Source organism: Photinus pyralis, unplaced genomic scaffold (assembly GCF_008802855.1).
Source record: "Photinus pyralis isolate 1611_PpyrPB1 unplaced genomic scaffold, Ppyr1.3 Ppyr1.4_LG1, whole genome shotgun sequence".
NCBI classification, from domain to species: Eukaryota; Metazoa; Arthropoda; class Insecta; order Coleoptera; family Lampyridae; genus Photinus; species Photinus pyralis.
Window position 1 is genome coordinate 11806298 of NW_022170249.1, and position 21227 is coordinate 11827524.

At 33.4% G+C, this 21227-nt stretch overlaps 1 protein-coding gene across 1 annotated transcript in view; it reads left to right on the plus strand.

Annotated features, from left to right (window-relative positions):
• LOC116173283 (protein O-mannosyl-transferase TMTC1-like) overlaps positions 1–21227 on the plus strand; it is a 59899-nt gene that overhangs the window by 32879 nt on the left and 5793 nt on the right. Inside the window, exons 3-5 of the mRNA XM_031490684.1 lie at positions 10719–10856; positions 10906–10978; positions 12572–12675. Of these exons, the coding sequence (XP_031346544.1) occupies positions 10774–10856; positions 10906–10978; positions 12572–12675 (260 nt within the window). The 5' untranslated portion in view covers positions 10719–10773. The remainder of the gene's footprint in view (positions 1–10718; positions 10857–10905; positions 10979–12571; positions 12676–21227) is intronic.

A 21227-nucleotide genomic window follows, 5' to 3' on the forward strand; every position in this document is an offset into this window, starting at 1 on the left:
AATCAGAATAAACTTCTGGGTGTTTAAGTTTTTCCACACTCAAATTTCTTAACCTTTTCTCTTGGCCTCTTTTCTTATATGTCAAATTTTAAATAAATCTAAACACAGTTGTGATCATTTTAACTGTTTTCTCACAGCTGTGGAACTTAGTCAATTGTTTCATCTTTGATGTTCAGTAGTGTGTTAATACATCTTTTCTGTTTTTCAAAGTTGACTTCTTTCTCATTTACCTGAGCTATAATAGTGTAGGGCCATTTTTCTTCACATTCACTTAACCACCACGTTAACGTTTTCATAGGTGATATTCGATGGCCAGGTTTATAATTTTATTTGATAGCAGATGTTAAATTGATATTTTAACAGTTCTGAATGAGTATACTAAGTGGCTCTTTAACCGTGGGGCACCTTGATCACTTTAACCGCAAGAGTAGACAAAGTGAAACGGATAATTATACATGCTAATGACATCTGTCACTCTCATTTCAAATGGGATGCGGAGTACGATATAAAATGACGTTCGGAATATATGACAATACTGTTTCTATGGAAATGACGGCGACGGCAGAACCAAAGCTAAATTAAATTTAGAAAAAAATAAAAATAAAAAATAAAAAACTAACCTTCTCGTCGCTCAACGGTTAAAATACCCGTTTTTGTGTATAATTAATTACTATTAATGAACTTTATTTTTAAAGTGAATTTTGAAATGATCAAGAAAAACGTGTACAACGCTATTTCAGTCATTGGGTTAATCAGCACGTGAAACTGTCTGTTAGTTGCGAAAACATTTCGATTTTAAGTCTCGTTTAAATTTCTTCCTAGCTTAAAGAAGATTTTTCCTAAAGTTCCATTTAACATCTGATGATGAAACCTGCGTCAAGCAGTGGAAATTGACCATGAAGCCTAGTCAAGTATTTATGTTACATGACGTATCAAATTATTTTTCAAGTTATTTGATTTTACAAGTAAACATTTAACTGACAAAATTTCCAATTTAGCAGAACTACATCAAATCAAACAAGATAAAAGGGTCTAAAAAAGGGCACTCGTGTGCAATTTACAAAAAAAATGTACTTTCATACTAACAATTTCATTTTCGAAAAAATTACATTTATTCAATGACTCTGTTGGTAAAGTAACATTTTTGATAGTTCAAAATGATCACTCAGACCATAATTTCTTATCCAACCAAAATTCGCTTTTCTATATCCGTCGATATCGAGCGTACAAAGTCGCTGGAGCATCTGTATATACAGGGTGTTACATATAAGTATTTAAAAAAAATTTAGGTGGTAGAAGGGATTAAAACAATTAAACTGAGGGCCCAACGTGTTTTGCTTGGGAGCCACCCTCAAAAAAGTGGTCAGATTTGCATTTCTTCTTAAATTTGTTCCTTGGCAACCACAAGAATTAGAAAGAACCTAAGGCGTCCATCAGCTAGTATTCGTACCTAAGGTGAACCTTGCTTTCTCTAGCAACCTACATGAACGTGTGCCGCAATTTTTTTATTTTTATCAAAATTGCAAATTAAAATCGATGCTGCCTGGTGGAAATGAACGCCTTGTATATTGGGTAAAACAGAAATATACTCGTATTGGGAAAGTATCGCTCGCAATGCATTTGCCCGAAATGGAAGATAGTTTCGACTAATGCATTCATTGGTTTAAACCTTTTTATCAAACAGTTAGCTGTCAACAAAAACTTCTTACATACCAGAACTAAATTAAAAAGTACCTTAACCGCACAATCATGCCCTACGGTGGTTGAAGTATACCCATTTATTATTTTGTGTCATTAATAAACGTGACGGGAAAATTTTCAGCTTCAACATAAACCACTAAGTGTATACCTGATTAATATTGGATGCGAATGCATAATTAATCTATTAATCCCTCGTACTTTTCAGTTGCTAAGAAAAGCATTAATTATAAGATGCTTTTTTTCTAATTTCAAATGAATATTAATTAGCATTCTTACGCCAAGCTTCAATTTCATTTTTAATTAACGGAAAAAAACAGGATTACAAGACAGACAAGAACGTTCATTTAATATTTCCGATCTTTATAAAGTTCCAAGTTTATTACGAATGCGCCAATTTTTAAATTTTAAAGAAGTTACCACTAGTAGTAGTATTGAGGTTCATATACATTTTCTGAGTTATACTACGTTATATATTTGATTTATTTGATTATACCCAACGAATTTTTAGTATACAAATAAGAGGTCAGGAACTAAAATTTAAGTAACCAGGTTTACTAGCAATGCTTTAAATACGTTCTATGTGCTATTGTGGCCATGTTAAATTAAAAGGCTTCTCATATGTAACTTTTTACACCTCCATTTAAAAATAACTGTTCTGTGCATTATCTAACAAGACGCCACCAATAGCAACATACTCATACTTGAGTTGCAGACGTACCTAAATTAAACGACATCAAAAAGTTCACGTTTACCTAGTTCCATTAATTGCGTAATATCTCTTAAAGTTAATTAACTTATTTCTATCCATTGGTACATGAACATTGGACATTCAATTTAATACTGTCACTCCCTAATTTTAACGGTTTACGAAAATACATAAATATCATTCCATTGAACAATGTCCTTAATAAACAACAACAAATTAGATTTAGATTTTAAGAACTGCGGAACAGAATTCCAGTATAGCGAGCTAGAGTGGTTTAGTAACCGAATTTCTCTGTTTGATTTTTACTCTATTTACCTAGTTAGTCGAAGTAAGCAACTGTCAGGTACAAGAAGAAAAATAAAATTACGGATACGAACGTTAATCAATATAATAAATTGTTACTAATATGTTTAATAGTTTTTCACACATTATAAACCAATGCAAATCCCTGGAGTACTTCTTTAACTTCGTGAATTGGAAAGTTTGCTAATCGCCTTTTTGATTGTAACAGAAGCTAATCAATCAACCCCTTGTAATTCAAATAGCGTAGTTGTAACCGAGGAATTCGTTATGATTCCTTTTTAACTCAATTAACGCTCAACATCATTGCGTTTTGCGAAAGATGTATTCAAGAAAGAATCGTCATAGAAAGCAGGCGCTAAGCGACTTACCAATAGATGAAATCCCTAAAATTCGTGACATTCTCGTAAGTATTTACATAATTCTGTTTTGGAAATAATTTTCGTCTTTCCATTATGTTCGGATTTAATAGAAGCTAATTTATTTCGCTACATATAAAACTGACATTCAATTTCCGGAATATTACTTTAAATTAAATCGAAAAACAAACCGACAGATTTTATTAGTGAAACTTTTTTACTTTTCGCCGTGGAAAAAATATTTCCTAAATGTGAAAAATAAAGCAATCAAGTTAAGTCTTCCCTTGACGAGTAAAAAATAGCGACCGAGTTAATTCCCAGTTTTCTTTGACGCTTATAATCCTTTATAATTTAATAAAAGGAGATTCAATTCATTACTTTCGCGCCATTAAGGAAAATGTTTACGCTATCACTAAAAGGGAGATATTAATAGGAGGACCGAAGTTGTATTAAATATGTATCTTACCTACGTGAGAAATAAAAGGTGATTAATGCAATTTTGAAAATTTAGGTTGAAGTAGTGGCAGACGACGCTATTTACCTAAAAAATTTGTAGTTCGAATTGGAAAAGAACACATCTAGATACTTCTAAAGGCTCTCTCACAGAATGACACATAATCCATCAATTTCACGCAAAAAGTTAAAAACCCTAGTCATTCTTTACGTTGTAGGTGTATAAATCATTACTCATTCTTGACGACTTAACGTTATTTTATGTATACCACAGCCATTACGGGTATATTTTTGATTCTTTGTGCTATTTTACCAAAAATCCCGCTACAGTTGGACTATTTCGCGAAAAAAATCAACTCGATTGCGGAAATCTATCGACGTGACGTTGAGATTGTTATTCTGTGATTAAATATTGTGCTTGGTTTTGAATTGGCATCACGTCCATTCGTGATAAAGTATTATTGACAGGCAGACAGCCGGGTTATCGTTTATTTAGCTGGATACTAAAGAAAACAACAAGCATTTGGATTCCGCTTGCAAACACAATATATTTTATTCATGTCCTCTGACCCAACATAATAAAAATAAAACGTATTATGACTTACGTTTTTGATCGCGCATCTTCTTATGTTTTCAACTGGTTATTTATTGTAATCTACTGAAAATATTTATGTTTCCCGAATTATAAATTTTTGTCATATAACATTTTTTAACGAATCTTTGTATTAATAAATAAATACAACAAAAGTAAAAATGTAAATGTGAAATTAGAAACGTAACATACTATATACAAAATTCTTCTGGCAGAGCTGCAGCATGTTCATATGGATCACAGCGTATTAATCGTCGAGTAGTTTATGGACATTTGCCCTTGTATTCGAATCCATCCTTTAACGTTTGGGAATAAATTGATTTTTTGTTGAACTGGTCATTGTAATCAATCTAAGGATAATACTACTGCAATTAGGTAACACATTTCGAAGTTGTAAATACGTTTCGGTTCCAACCGATTGCAAATCATCCCCAAATACGTGAATTTGAACCTATTATCATTTTGTGATAATTGGCGAGTACCTCCTAAATAATTGAATTTGTTCAGTGAACTGAACATTCGTGTTCTGAGCTTCCATTTGTGTCCAATGGACGTTTTTTGAATCCACTAACCTGTAAAAATCCTACTAGCACGATTCGGAAACCTACTAACGCCCCTATACTGTACTCAATTCGTTATTTGTATAGATGATGCCCAATTTAGTAGCAACACTTTTTAACAGTTAGGACCATAACGGCATAGCCTCAGATAAAATAAAATAAGAATACAAACTTTGTGAATTCTCGGGTACCAGTGGGCATAACCTTCGAATTAGCAATAAACATTTAGCTTTACCTCGAAAAGATATAACAAAGTCTTCTTTCGTAATTACGTTTAGATATATATTTCATTGAAAAAATGGATTTGCAGAATTAAAAATTGAATCCGGGATTGAATTAAATCAACGAATAAATACGAAGCCATTATCCAAATATAGCCAGGCTATAATTATGCGATGCAGATAGAAGTATAACCGAACCAAGAAGACGTAGAGATTGAGAATTATAAACAAGAGGTTGAAGATAAAGAAATTGAAGATGCTCTACAAGATGAGGTTGAAGCACAAGTTGAAGAAATAGTCCAAATTCAAGTTAAGCAGCAAGAGATACAGGAGAAAGAGGAAGTTGAAGTTAAAGTAGAGAAACAAGTCAAACAAACGGTTGAAGAAAATTCAAAAGTTAAGAAGTTTATATGCAAGAATAAGAAGTTGGAATTTATAAAGCCTGAGGTAGGTAAGCGGGAAGACAAATTAAGACAGGAATAGAAAGGGTTTAGGAAAAAGATTAGGGATGATAGGATTTTTCCTATGGAACGTCCAGTTGATGGTATGATGCGAGATCTTTATTTGACTATGGGAAGTTAGTTGATAAAAATCATCAATGGTTTTGTTTTGTTTTAAAGGGGTGGGGGGGTGATGTAATTTTGATTTTGTGTTCAATTTAAGGGGCGGGGGTGTATAAACATCGTCATGTTCCCATTTCAAATGGGAATATCTTCGAAACGAATCAATAGAATTTAAAAAGCAAAGCAGATTAGTAATCACGATTAAATTGGCTTTCAAATAATGTGCCATTTGCCATAGGATTCCATTTAAAATTTTAGGAGTTAAGCTCCCTACGTAGAGGGGTGAAGACTTGGGTTCATGATTTGTATTCCAAAAGTTGTCCCCCTCGAATACAAAATTGACGTGTTCGAGGATTTCTAAATTTAATACCCTAAAAGCCCTCTGTATACTTCTCGTTGGGCCACTCTGTATATAAGCTTGCCGAGGTTGACGCCTATAACTTTCATTATGCTATTTGACAAAAATGTGTTTAAGAAAATTGGTCTGGTTGCGGGATGGTTGCAACAATTTTGTTTTGATGTCGAGCTTACGACATTTTAAAAGACAAGCACAAAGCAAGCAAGTGTACATAAACGTTAAAGTCCATTACATATTGTGCAACTACCCCTTTAGGAACGTATGTGCAATTGACATGCAGTTATGTTACTAACGCAATATTGCTTAAATTTAGCTAATTTTGGTTCAACCTACTAGTTATGGGCAAATTACGTGTTAGGTCTCGAGTTAAAGGCCCTTTGCCGCCCCAACTTCACATTACTGTTCATTTTACAAGATCAAACACTGCATGCATGTGTTGCATTACAATTCATTTACAAGATAATGCTTACTATTGACGTATAAAGCGTGCAGTACAAATTGGGTGAAATATCTCTTTTCAAATTTCCTCACGGGGTTTAAACTATGAGATGATGAAAACCGGTAGGATCCGGTACAACGAGCAGCACAAACAAAAAATATATGAGCAACTTGTTTCATATTTTAATAATAGATTTTATGTTTTTCGTCCTTTGCATTCTCATTATTTTTATTCTAAAGAAAGATATCTACCAGTGGAACACAAGGGAAATCACACAAACTCGGCATTTACTATCTAAATTCTGTATATTCTAGACGAACGAAGAATTACTCGTTATTCATCTTTTGCTTTCGCTGAATATATGAAAGCAATCTTTCCGGCCAAGCCTTACAAGAGTCTAATAATCTATTTATTTTAATGTGACTATGAGATCGTTGAAAGGGCAAGTTGAAAATAATTACTACTTTCTAATGCACCTAAGTAGTTGTTAGTTCACATTTTAATCTGGGAAACTTCCCCTTAATGTTAAGTATAAAACGAAGTATTGTCCGCTACCTTCAGAATTAGTAAAACTTGTACATAGAAAAAATTCTCGTTGCTAAAATGAACTTCATACAGGGTCGCACTGAAATCGGTCAATGTCAAGTTTGGCCGCTTAACGGCAGTTTTGCCAGAACACGTGAATTTTAGTTTTAGGGAGGGGGGATCTAAATTAAGTAATTTTATTTACGTAACTTCAACCCTGAGAAGGAAGTGAATTGCATCCCAAAAATGTTAATGTCTCGATACGTCTATGTAGTAAATTTGTGAAAAAGTAGGAAAATCCTACAGGCGTTTTCATTAGAATGCATCTCGAATTTTTCTGCGTTTTCAAGTAGTATATGCTTGCTCAAAAAACCTGTAATTATTTTGAAAATTCTGAAGCATGAAGTACTAGCTTTAAAACGACTAATTAATAGTTAGTGCGCGAAAACTTCAACAGTGAAAAAATAGTTATTTTTTCACTGTTGAAGTTTTCGCTATTTTCTGTGTCACACGTCATATCACATTCAAGACGTGTATGTCTTCCTTCGTTTCGTTCGCTACATGACCCGTTGCCTCCTCATTCATTCATGGCCGTTAGGACTACCTGATTACTATTCTAGCATGTCGTTTACGTCGAACTCATATGAAAACAATTTCTAAGCATTGCCTTTTTACCCAAATATAGCAGAATCCTGTTCTAGTTTTGCGTATTATCTACACGGTAAAATAAATACACCGCCTATTTTTTACTAAAGCCAATCGTCTTTGTATGCCCAAGTAGTTGTGTTGTGTAGTTGTATTTAAAAGATATTAAATATGTGTGAAAAAATGTATAAAATATGTCCTTAACTTATTCCTAGTAAACCCCTTTCTCATATTAATGTAATATTTTTCTTATTTTACAAAGATATTTAATCTCGTATTTAATACATTCTAATATAAACATCTATAAAATACCTGTTTAAAAAGTATTTAACATGTTTTTTATGATTAAACATATATTTAATAGATATTAAATACCTTTGAGTAATGTATAAAGTATATATCAAATACATTTGAAACATGTGAAAAACATCTATTAAAATAGTATAAGATCTCTTTTTGTATGATTAAATAGGTATTATACATGACAAAGAATGTATATGATCGGCAAATTTCGGTTTTTCTGGCATTCATGGAAAATAATCGGAATTTTCTGGTTTTTCTTTAAAGCGTGATAATTACTGTTTAATTGCGCAACTTTTCCCTAATTTGACCAACACCGTATCTGCTATGGTTTCGGATATTCCCATTGTAAACTTCCTTATCTTGGACACAGTTTATAATTCCTTTTTTCCTTAGTTCTGGGTCCATATATAAATTCTCAGGTAGGTTAGGTTCATATTTACTGACCCAACCACGTGTTTTAGTATTTGGTCCAGTAGAAGACCATAATGTCCATAAATTCAGAGGAGGTTGAAAATGATTTTAACGTTTCCGAAGTAAGAGTGATTAATGTTTTCGACAATCACAGATTCGATCCAAGCTGTACAATAGCACCTAAACAAGTGGATCGCATTGGAAGACTTAATCTGCTTTAATTAAACTATACGTTCCAATACGCTATTTTAAATATTAAATTTAGATAAAGGGCAATGTGATAATCGATAACGACGGTAATAAGCAATTTTACTTTCAAAAAAGTGTTACTTTGTATCCATTGGAAAGTGTTCTTAATGTACCTTACAAATACAGAGTGTCCCTGATAGTGACTACCATCTTTACTATTTTTTAATTATAGTAAATCTATGTTTGAGCAAAGAAAGAATACCAGAAACATAAATTGTTAAATTAATGGCAAAATCTATTTACCATCTTGACTTTCGTTAATTTTATTTTTGAGCCTGTCTTATTGAAAGAAGAAACTTTTATATGAAACTTTTAGACATGTATTTTACATTGACGGAGATATATGTATACACTTTTGTAGATTTTCTTTATATAACTTTTAATTGGTCCCAAAATTTAAAACTACGTTGAATTTTAATTGGTATGCAAAACTTTGCCGTTTTAACGTAATTTAGTTTTCTTCCAGTTTCCAATAGACTGTTTTATAGTATAGAAAGAACTTTCTCTTTTTCCTAATCTGAAAACTGTCGGGCATATATTTATTAAGTGCAAAATTGATGAACCTTTGTCAGACATGAATAAAACTATATTTGTCCAAAATAAATAACGCAAAATAAGTTTGACTTTTCTGATACATCACAAGTTACAGGTTTTCCCGAGTGTTACTTTATTTACAAAGGCGAATAGCATTTGCCAAGAACTTTGATTTTAAATTTTACCTATTATGCCACTGGCAAAACCAAAATATAATGAAATAAAGAAAAACAAACCTGCACATCTCTCCGTCATTCCATTTATAGGTTATGATAATAAAATTAAAGGTGCTAGTTTTTGTATTTAATGTTTTGTAGTTAATTCCAGAAGAGATAAATATACTTGCTAAAAAAATGAAGTTTGAATATTGGATTATATTTCCGACTTAAAACACAAAATAAAAAGAAAACTTATTTGGTTCATTCCAACTGCAATACTGCAACTGCAAAAATATTAAATAAGAGTACCGCCGGCATATGCACTCCACATTGCCCCCCAGTTTGGCTCGACTCAGAAACATGAATTAATATTATTTGCTACGTAAAGTTACAATCAATTCCGCCTTGTCAAAGTTTTTTGGTCTAATTTGACTATTCTAGTTATAAAACTAATTCTAAGCGTGATTCTATTTGTTAATGCAACAAAAATATGATTCTATGCAGTTTTGAAAGGTGATTATTGTTCATTAAGGGTGGCATTTCGTTTATGTTAAAAATGTAGGGAAAGCATGCTTCCGTATTTCATATTCATCTCTGAAACGAATTGGAATTTGATTATGAAATTTTATACTTAAATTCCTGAAACATGTCTCTATATAATGGCACGTTTTTTAACGCCAATATCACTCCAGTTCCTGTGTAAAATGATTAAAAAATAATAGGTATTATTTTCAACATGTGAAAGCAACAAAAGGGATCGAAATTCGATTCCATATGAGGATATGTGTGTCCACTAGATGAAAGGTTTGTTAAAAAAATATTGAGTACTTTTTGAGATGAACATGAAATACGGAAGCCTGTTTTCACTATATGTAAAATAGGCGAATTTTAACGATTAGATCTTCTCTAAATGGTGGCTGAGGGCCAGTTAATAAACAGCCAAAGCACGTTAAGCCTATCTGGTATAGATCCTTTCCTGTATGAATATATGTTTCCACGAAAAATAACTATCAGAAGAATTTACAGAAATCAGGAAAGCGCCCTTAGTGTCATGTGTCATGTGAGGGGGTTATACATTAACCATTTTTTATAATTGGTGTTAAAAGAAGCTATTGAGCTACGAGTAAAATAAAATGGGATGTTCAGGGACAATAAATCCGTAAGACAGTTAATAAAGTGAGTGCGTCGTCCGCGGGCATATCGATATTTTAATGAACCGACCTTGTCGATTCGAGAGCTACCTTTAATATACGATAGTACCAAACGATCTCTCTTCCGCATGCACGTATTCGGTATTTTGCTTGCCTACAATATAAACTAACCGCGCACAATAGCAGCATTCCTTAGGGAAATGCGCCAACTAATAATAAGGTATATTTTTCTAGAGACGATTTTTATACTTACGAAAGGTTAAATTAAATTGTAGTGCAAAAAGTCCTCTAATTAGACTCGAACATTGATGATGAGTTTCTGTATAATTTTACATAGCCAAATCCGAAAAACGGAAATCACGATTTAAAGGAGAAATTTAGAAACATCTCCTTTTGCCACATACTGTAAAGGCACTAGCGTGCGTAGTATCCTATTAATCACACATGCTTTTATTTCTTTGTTCTCATGAGGGTTTTCTTTTGTTTTCAGACAACCCGATGGAAGCTGTCATATTTGGACGTGTGTTATTCTGGGGGGTCTAAGCATGTTAGCTAAGGAAACTGGAGTGACGGTTTTTCTATTAAATTTGTCCTACGATCTGTATCGTAGTTGGCCGAATATAAAGAGGTAAGTGCTAATGACTTTCACGTACCCATCTAATATCAATCATTTTCAGGGCAATAACTGAGGTGAAATGGAGCCGCGAAACTAGAGACTTTGCCAATAGGGCTGCCAAGATTTTAATTTCGGTGAGATTTTCTGTTTAAAAATATTAACATGGAAACGAATTACCTTTTTCAGTTTTGTAAAGAATCTAATAATAAAATCGCAAACAACGCTCTTTGTTCTATCAGGTGTGCACCAAGTAAAGAACGTAATTCAATGTTTGCAAAAAAAAATACAACTCATACAAAGCGGAAAGTCGACCTTTTTAAATTGCCGTGCAAAACATCAAAGAATTAATTATGAAGTCTAGCTTTTTATATACGCAAGCAATATAACACAAACATAACCAAAAGCTATAGTGTTCTCGTATTTTAGCAAATTTTAATAAGCACAATATAACAATGGAATACGAAAATAAGAGTTAATTTACATAAGAACCTTGTAATTTAATCTGCATTTGTTCTTGTAGTTGTTTGTTGCCCATGTGCAATTAGTTTTACTAATTCTACATATTTTACCGACTATAGAGTACTATCATTTGTGATCCCTAGATGTTTCCTTTTTACATACAGGGTAAGTTTTCTGATCTCAGAAACAGGAAAAATTACAATCCAACGAACGAGCGAAACAGACTATCTAGAGAAAACTAGTACCTAGTTTTATCCATTATATAAGGAAAATCATGGATTGGACGATGACTTTATTAAAGAGACCCTTTTTTCAGCAAATCTAACTTGAGGTCACTTGATATCGGGTATTTTTCAGTCCAAGTAGGCACATTATGGCTTTTTCCTGGACTTTTTCCATACCATTTTCCAGCTTACAATATAGACAACGCACTTAACCAGAGCTTCTTAAATTATGTTCCAAACAGGTTGCAGAAACGTTGATTGTCTGAATTAATTGGCTGAACGCAAACACACGACCGATGAATAGATGGCTGTCCGTTTAACGTGGACGGCAACTTTATTGAAAACTGCTATCCCAAACTGTTACGTACCATTTCTTCAAAACTTTAACTCGAACTTGGCTGGACTCTTGATTTACCACGTACTGAATTATCTTAGACGGTCAACAAAATTGTTTACGCGACGAAAGGCAAGAACTTTGCCACCAAACTTTAACATAGAAACGCGGGTCTCAAAGGACAGCAACTCGACCTCGAAATTGGCGATTTTTTTCCGAATAAAGGGTAGCCTTATCTCTAGATAATTACATCAATCTTTTATAAAACTAAACAAAGTACCCAATAAATTAAATCCCAACTGTCACATAAATGATTTAACAAAACAAGTTGATAACGAAAATGAGATAAAAGTTCCCTATCCTTAATAATTCTAGGAAATAATCTTTTTTACAACGACACAAACAAACACCTTGGATACAGGCTAGATTCGAAAAATCGTTTTTTGTGTTTAACCGTAAGGAAACCGACCAGATTAATTAAATTGAAACCAAACTTTGATTAGTAACTAAACGACCCGCATTCACTTCAGGTGATCGTACCTAAACTTCAATGTCCAAACTGGCATTGTTTACACAGAAATATTTGTCGAATATTGAAAAAAGAGAATAAAAGATTTCTGCACTCAACTTTAGTAGAATGAATATACTAAGCATGAACTTATGTAATGATTTAATTTATAAAGGAATTAATAGCTACATGTTTCTTTCAGCTCGGTGTGTTGCTAACAATACGCTTAGCCCTTTTACAAGGATCACTTCCGAAGTTTTCCCAACAAGACAACCCTACCGCTTTTCATTCTTCATTTTACGTGAGGTGAGTGATAACTAGCATAGTTTAATTGTAAGCGCCACGCACAGATATATGGCATAAAGGTCATATCAAGTGTGAAACGTAGCTGAAAGGGCAAATTTAAATTGTTCAAAGCGAATGTCCGAAAGCTGAAGGAAATCTTAAATAATTAGTTTGAACTACTTGAGTTTAACATTTTTTCTTGAGCCATTGTATGATTATTACCTTTATCAACATTAAATTCCATCCCTAAATAATGTCTCTGATGGTAAATTTCGAACTCAATTCAATTGTTCGAAAAAATCATCTACATACAATGCTATGTTCGTAATCGAATTATTATTTGCGCTTTTTATAAACAAACATGGCTCCAATTTTGATTTTTTATATCTTATTTTTAACAAAACAAAACTCTTTCGTTCCATAAAATATCAGGTAATTCGCTGCTTATTATATCGTCTATGCATCTTGGATGTCGTCTCAGAGCTGTGGAATCCCAGTCTTTTTATAATTCCAATATTTCCTCATCCAGTTCGGTCCGTGTGTTCTGGATAAGTTTCATAAGCCGATCAAATCTCATCTGCTATCTACGGAAGTCTGTGTGCGTGTGTGACCCATGCTGGGTCGGAAACGGGAAACCTCGCCCTCTAGGGATCGTGGCGATTGGGCGTGCATTTGTCCCGATCGCTGTCCCATTGGTCATTGAATCCATTGCCCTTTGGCTTGTCTTCATTTCGGGTCTCTGAGTGGCATTGTCTGAGCGTTGCGAGTTTGAACCGCTCCGTGGTCTGTGGTCAGCTTCTCCATCTCCATACTTGATATTTTTGGCACTTGAACTCACTTCCAAATGTAACACCAGTTCATTTAAAGGCTCAAAGGACCAAATGTAGCGTTACGGTTGTAAATCCAAGCACCCAAGCACAACTTACACAAAGTAAATTCGGTCAGGGATTATCTTATAACTCAAACCCGGTATGTTACAGACAGTTCGAATTATTATACGAGGTTCGTCGAAAAATTAACTGAATACAAACATTAAAAAATATACGCATAATGTATATTATCTACTACTTCCGAGACTACTTCAGTTTAAAATTTAAAATTTTATAGTAACGCCTGGTAATAGGAACATGCTATTTGGAGCATTCAGTTTAAAATCATCAGATTCCATTAGAGAATTCACTATAATTAATCAGGTAAAGAGTGACTAAAAGAACCCGAAGTCAAGTGTTCGCATAACATGTTATTAATTTGATACAATTTGTATTAACTATATTTCACTGGCACACAATTTATTGTTCCACACAATCATTCTTATTGAAGGTAGACTTGTCTAAGAAAATTAGAAGTCATTTATAAAAATTATGCAAGGATAAGGTATCTAGAACAAATGATGCTGCGAAATCCTTTCTTAATCAATTTGGGGATACGATAATGATAATTTTTCCGTATACCGCTTTCGATGTAAAAGAATGGTCGAAAAATATTGCATATAACATTTGATAAAAAAGGGAAAGTCTTCTTCAGTATTTTACAATTATAAACCAAAAAAAAACACATAAAGACAATGTAAGTTCCTTTAGAAGCGAAACTCGAAATAATAAAGAGTCGTTCTGTGTTATAAATTGTCCTCCCATTAATAAATATGATAAAAAAAGAAAAGATTTCAAATTCGGCGATATTTCCGTTTCGGTATTGCTCTCGTACTTTAAACTTTAAATTAAATCGATCGAAATGGTTTAAAATTTCTCTTTAATGAAGGCAAAGGAAATTTTAGTTTACGATCTCGTTATGAGGGTTATTATTTTGAGCTTTTAAATCCTGTAAACTTTCTGTTTAATTACGAACAAAAATGGAATATAATAGAATTTTGAGTTACCGCTTCAGGTAGTATTTTTCTTTTTCCTTATTACTGAAATTCTCGCACGACTTAGCAAAAAAAAACTAAAACCTTGCGCGAAGTTGAGAACAGGACTTCCGTTCATAGACAAAAGGAAATCGACATCGCCATTGTACGAGGTGAATAAAGAATACGCCAAACACTAAAAAGTATATGCTTGTAAAGTGTGCTAGAATCAGACTGGTTTCGACAGTCCCCTTTTCAATATGTTTAGGTGCCCTGATAAGTAGAATTCCTTTGTTGGTGGTAATGCAAAATGGTGGCGTGCATGAAATACACCTAAACTTTATACCTCTTTCCAGAAACCTCAGTTTCCAGAAAATTAGCAAAAAACACGTCAAAGTTATATTACAATAAGACCCAATTTTCTCTCCAACAATTTGACACTATGGGATCCATGCATAATACTTTATCGAACGCGTCGTTGTTGCGATGGTATCCATGAAATAAATTATAGAATAACGATTTCCAACGGAGAAAATCAATGCATCAATATATTATTGACAAACAGAAGCAAAAAACGAGCAGAATTCTTTCGGAATAAATGTTTTCCAGTAAAATCAGTGTACAAAGTTTTTCATTGATCTACAGTAATAAAGCAAGGAAAGATTTAATAGTTAGGTATTTACATAAAAGTCAGTGGGGCCTAGTACTTTAATTTCCGAGTCAGGTCATGCCATTTTACTGACGAGTGTTGTATTAAATTTTACCCGAAATCCTATAATTATATATATAATTTCAATTTTTATATTGAACTTTTGAATAATGTCAATCTGTCAGTGATGACAGGAGCCATTATAGACATTTAGCAATGTCACAGATGCGACCGGTAAAGTGAAGGTGCGGCCGGTGAAGTGACAAGCGGCAGGAAACGTACACGTACTCTGCTCTGCCGCTGTTATGGAAACTAAATTTCCTGACAGAAAGTAGGCATGAAAATGAAGGTTTCAGCCGTTTCAGGACGATTTTGGGTAAACATTATTTGTTAAGTTTCGTTGTTAACCCTTTACTTGACAATGATTGTTTTCGGAGGTATAATGATACTTCGGTAACATAAGATGCTCATGAAAAAGTTATTGAATAATGATTGTCATCGAGGAAACTCGCAGCAGCATTTTTAATTAACAATTGAAATATCCTCCCCATTTCCTGGATGTAAGTTACTTATTGTTATCATTCGTTAAGCTCGCGCCCGAACAGACAGTTGTCTAATGTTCAAAAAGTAACACAAAGTTAAACCGGAAATTTCAATCGTTTATTATTTTAAAGAGCATCTCAGAATTCATAGACGGTACTAGTGTTCAACAGCGCATATAGGGTAAGTTCTGATAAGGAATATAATTTATTCGACCCCTAAAGAAAACACTCTAACTTGCTGAAATAATATTTGTTCCCAGAATTGTATGTTAAGTTCTGAAAGCTAATATCACGCAAAGAGGGTTACGGAACAGATAGTGCACACAGCATATTTAAAATTAAGGAAACCACCCTGGCACTTTGCACGTTAATATCCCATCTTAATAAGTTATAGCTATGAATTTTTCCGGTTCAAGTATTGAATTTTATGAAATTCGAAACTTGCCGCTCTAACCCGACACTAAAGTTCAAAACTTTTTATTGATATCCGATTAAACTTTCTCCTGTCTGGCCTCGGATTAATAAACAAGTTAGTGGGATATTATTTTTTTTCTCTTAAATTCATAGAACTTGTGGAAACTCGATGTAATTGCCAAAGTTTGGACGATAAACTGCCGGCTAGCATTGCACGTGTAATTGCTAGAAAGGAAGGAATTCAGTACCTACGTGTTTGTAATAACTGAAATTTCTTCGTCTAGAACGGAATCCCTTTTCTATTAACACTTTCTGGCGCAAATCTGAGAACTGATATTAAACAAATTTCATCGAAGCTGCATGAATATATTATGACTTTGACACCTTCACTCTGGTAAAACCATTAGCTTAATAGGTAATCGGATTCGGAGAGCAAAATTTGTGGAGTTCTGACACAGGTTTTCACTCCCATGGGTGCTGTTTTCAGGAACTAGACTATATTTCTTACCTAACCGGTCGTCTTTCTCGGTTCTTGCTTTACTACGTAATCTCAAAAGTCTATAATTCAGCACCATAATAAAACAAAGAAACAAGGGTGGAGTTGCGTGCGTCTACATCTCTAATAGTTTCACAGCTTTACACTTTACCTAGCACTACTTGCAATAAGTATTGATTCATCGTCAGACTTTCCGGAAGTTTTCTAGTTTATATTACGCTGGATGATAATGTGCCCTCTATATTACTCATAATAGTATATTAAGATACAAGTGTATAATCAAGTCTTTAAAGCACGCGCAACGAGTTTAAGGGCACGACGCAAAGCGGAGTGCCTTTAACGTTGCAAGTGCTTTAAAGACTAATTATACACGTGTATCTTATAGTATTTTTTATTATACCTGCAGTATAATTTAAAAATAGGGAATACAATGAAGTCATATTGACGTTATACTCGAATACGTGTCTAATTAAGTGGGCTGGGTGTTCGTAATTTCACGATTGCCATGGAAATGTCACTTTGACGTTTGCTTATAAAAATCATCGTCTTTGTGAATTAAACGATTTCCGTCGAAAAAGATAATACACCGCCCATTAAATCGATTGTTGTAAAATCTAAACAAACGTTGGTAGGTGTAAACTCCAGTAAAGCCTATTATAAAGAATATGAAAAGTTGTTTCCATGGATTAATAGGAAGTTACTTACGAATACAGTCTTAAATGCATCCATAATGCTGGCATATATGAAGGAAATGTCAAAGGTATTTAAATCTTCTATATTTGGTGCATTCATTCAAAACTTTAAAGCAGTGCTGCGATTAAAAAGTGGAACAGATTTGGAAGCATACCCTAAATTACGCGCGTTTGTGAAAGTTTCAACCAAAGGATAGGTACAAAAGCCAAAGAAATGTTCTGCATTTACAGAAAGCGACCTAAGAGGATTTTTTATTTCATCCAGATGACAGTTTCAAAAGTCATACTTGAAGTATCGTTACTTAGCAACTTTAAAGCACGTGTGTTTTAAAGGCCCTTTTTCGCACGCATTTGAGTGTTTAAAACGGAGATTATGATTCAGGTATAATAAAAAATAGATTATAATTATTTCTGAGCCACACAGAACTCTTAGGTTAATTACGTAAAATAGGTAAGTACCTAATAATAGCATGAAAACTTGAGGTAAATCAATACGAACGTCCAATGTTTATTTTATATCTATCTCAGTCTTAGTCGTTATTAAAAGACTATGTACACAAAGTAGGTACATATCGAGATACTGTTGCATAATACCTAAAATAGCAATCACTATACTATGCAAATGCATTTCGTCGGTTTTACTCATTTGATGATTACCGTGCTTTTGTGCGGTTTATTTCTTTTACTGGCGAGAGTCTATTCACTCTGCTTTGTAGCCTGATTTACGTTACAACAGCCTTTCTAAAACTGTGTACGAAGTGCGCCTCCACCCGCCACTCTTGAGTAAAGTGATATAAAACTACGTGAAAAGTTGTTTTTAAAATCGTCAGTATCACATTTTGAATTGAAAACTTATTTTAAGCCCTTAAGGCAACGATTGTAGGATCTTAATTATCTACTTCATGGCCAACAAGTGCTTGCTTTGAAACACACGCTCCCTCTAAATTGGTTTCTATATTCGTAATGGCGACTTTTTTAAAAGGTTGTTTTGATATTTAGATGTTAACAAAGAGACAACACAGAGATCTATCAAGTTAGCCCCCAAATAAACAAAAATGTATCAAAAATAATGCTAATTAATTGTGCTCGATCTATATCTGGTGCCCATATGACTCTCAGCCAATCTATATGACTATGCGCACGTGATGTAGAAACATCAAAACACACTAATGGGATGAAAAAAACTAAACCTTGTGGACTGCCGATCTTGATTATGGACAGAAAACTTGTAGTATAATTAACGTTGCAAATGAAGTTTGTTCACTGGAAATGAAAGTATTTATAATATAAAATCTTAATTACATTTACTAAAGAATGGGAGACTTACAACTTTAAAATGTCGGTAGTAGTCACCCATCGTATCATTTTGACCGGCACAAAACCTAATTAAGTTTCCCAGCAGGTATTTCAACGACAAAATTAAAAACATCCACGAATAACGTCAAAGATTGCTGCACGGAAGCTGTTTTCTTGTACTTACTATGACAGATAGAAAAGAATTACGAAAAAGTAGGTTTATGGGATACATGTTACAAATGGGTCTTCTGTGATGCACTTACTAAACGCAAATTTTCAGAATTGGATTTCAGCCAAGCGTATTTATGGTTAGAAATTACATTTGAAAATGGGAATTTTCTAACATTGAGATTACATTGGGGTTTATATTAAACTATACGTCGGAATCGCAAATTCGATGGGCATTTTGGGATGATAAGTTGAGAATAATTTAAAGTGAAAAATTTAGTTTCTGTTACGGTACTTATTCAGTTAATGTAGCTAATTGACGGATTAACACTTTTCTGCACTTTTGTGTTATATAGTAGAATTTCTTTCACATGCCACAACTGAATTTGAGTTTTTATGAAGATAGTGTTCTGCCATGGAAAGGGATGCATACAATTACTCGTAAATTGCCACCAGTAGAAAACTTTTGTTAGGATAGCTAGAAAGTTGGTTTGTTATGTATTTATAATCTTAAAAATTCATTTAGTTTTTATAAAAATACTTGCAGAAAGCTGGTCATTAAAACTTAAAGCGATACGACGAGTGTCAATTTCAGTTTCTTAATAATAGAAAACTTGTCTAACTTGCGTCGCTATCATTAATACTATAACTTTCATACTGAACAGGTTGAATTATGTACCTATTTAAGTTAATTCCACCAGTTATTACTTATTATTCTTTATCTTTTTTACGTCACATCGAATATGGCCTACGCACTGTTAACAATAACTCATTTAGAACGTCACAATCAAACTAAAGTTAAAGGTAACTGCTACAGTCACGTTTTTAACCCTTTTTCGCCAGCAAGTGTGGACTAAACTTGATATTAAAATGATCTACAGCTTTCCTTAACTTTTCGAGTAAAAGTACATAGGTAATATTAATTAAAAAGGTAGTCAGGGAAATGAATATAAATAATTTAATAAGCCCTCGTCTCAATAAGGAATGTTAATGAAAAGCTTACTATAAATGCTTAATGCTAACTGCGGGTCGCAATTTGAGAAGGTTGAGACAAGAATTCTTTCAAAAATCTTTTACACGTCTATTTTGTTGTTAAATAATAACAATTAAGGTTTGTTCAGTGTGATTGTTAAAATTGTTAAAAGCGTGAATAACGATATGGAAATTCAAGACCAGTATTGAAGATTTGCATTTACACTAACCTGCTTATGTACCTTATTCCTCTTCCATATCCATTTCGTGGCGAAGGAATTTCATCAAAAAAGGGTAACCCGCAAACATTAATTACATATAATTTAAATGTACAGCATCTGTTGGTTCTTCGAGCCGGATTCGTTTATCGCGCAATAGATATTGCACAGAAGAATCTTGTTGCCTTTCCTTTGGTTTTAGGTTTTCATTTTTACAGTAGTATTTCGTTAGTTTCAAATAGCATCGAAAGCATCAAAGTTTGCAGAGATTGCATGAGTCATGACAATAGTCGCGATATATCTTCTTCAGAAAAATTGAATAATTCTCGGGTTGGATACGAAACAGTATACGAAACCTTGTCAGATACAAAAACAAAATTTTTAGAACCCTTAAAATTGTTATCCATATAAAAAAAAGACAATTATCTTATATTTGAAAACAAATAAAATGTAACTTGTTACAAAAATCAACAACATTTACTTCAATATTACAAAGGAGGCAAAATAAAGCAAAGAAGAAACTCAAAAATCTACGAAATCTACGTTCTTGAGCTTTTTCTACACCGTAGAGCTTTTCGGGTTCCGGTATGTTTAGGTTATAGAGCTTCTGTATAGCATTCTGTTTCTAAACAAAGCCCACACTGTGTTTTATTCAAATACCAATTGCTTTGGTCTACTGTCACACTTGAACCCAAATGCTATTCTGTAATGCACTACAAACGCCTGTATAGGGAAAAGAATAACAACGGTGAAAATTAACGCATTTATTTCTGCCAACAAGTTTCGCATGGAAAATGTTCGAACCGTTAGTTACAAAGCAGGGACCGAATTTACTCCAAACCCTGTTTTGTTGTCGTTCCCATTTCTTTCTAGTTTATGGGAAAATGACAAGGGCCATCTAGTAAGATTAAAATATGATTTTCAATTCGTTTTCATTGTTTAAGAAACCGCAAACGAAAAACTGTGCAAAACAGATCCATAAATTCTCGAAAGAGGGGAGTTCTGCTTTATAAAATCGTTGTATGCTAAATTAAAGTCGTGTTTGACTATTTTTTATACTTCAATATCAATTTAGTAATTGGCTTTCATTCGTGCAAGTAATTTAGTAAAATGCACATCAAAGTTTAGGAAATATGCTTTGAAAGTACAATGTATTGTAATCATGCGGTAAATTCCGGTTATTTAGGTCATTTCGTTACAGGAATGGGGTAGGTATTCTGAAAGAGCCCGTATACAATCCAATCTGCAAGAGTGCATGGATCGTGAGTTGAAACTAATGTGGC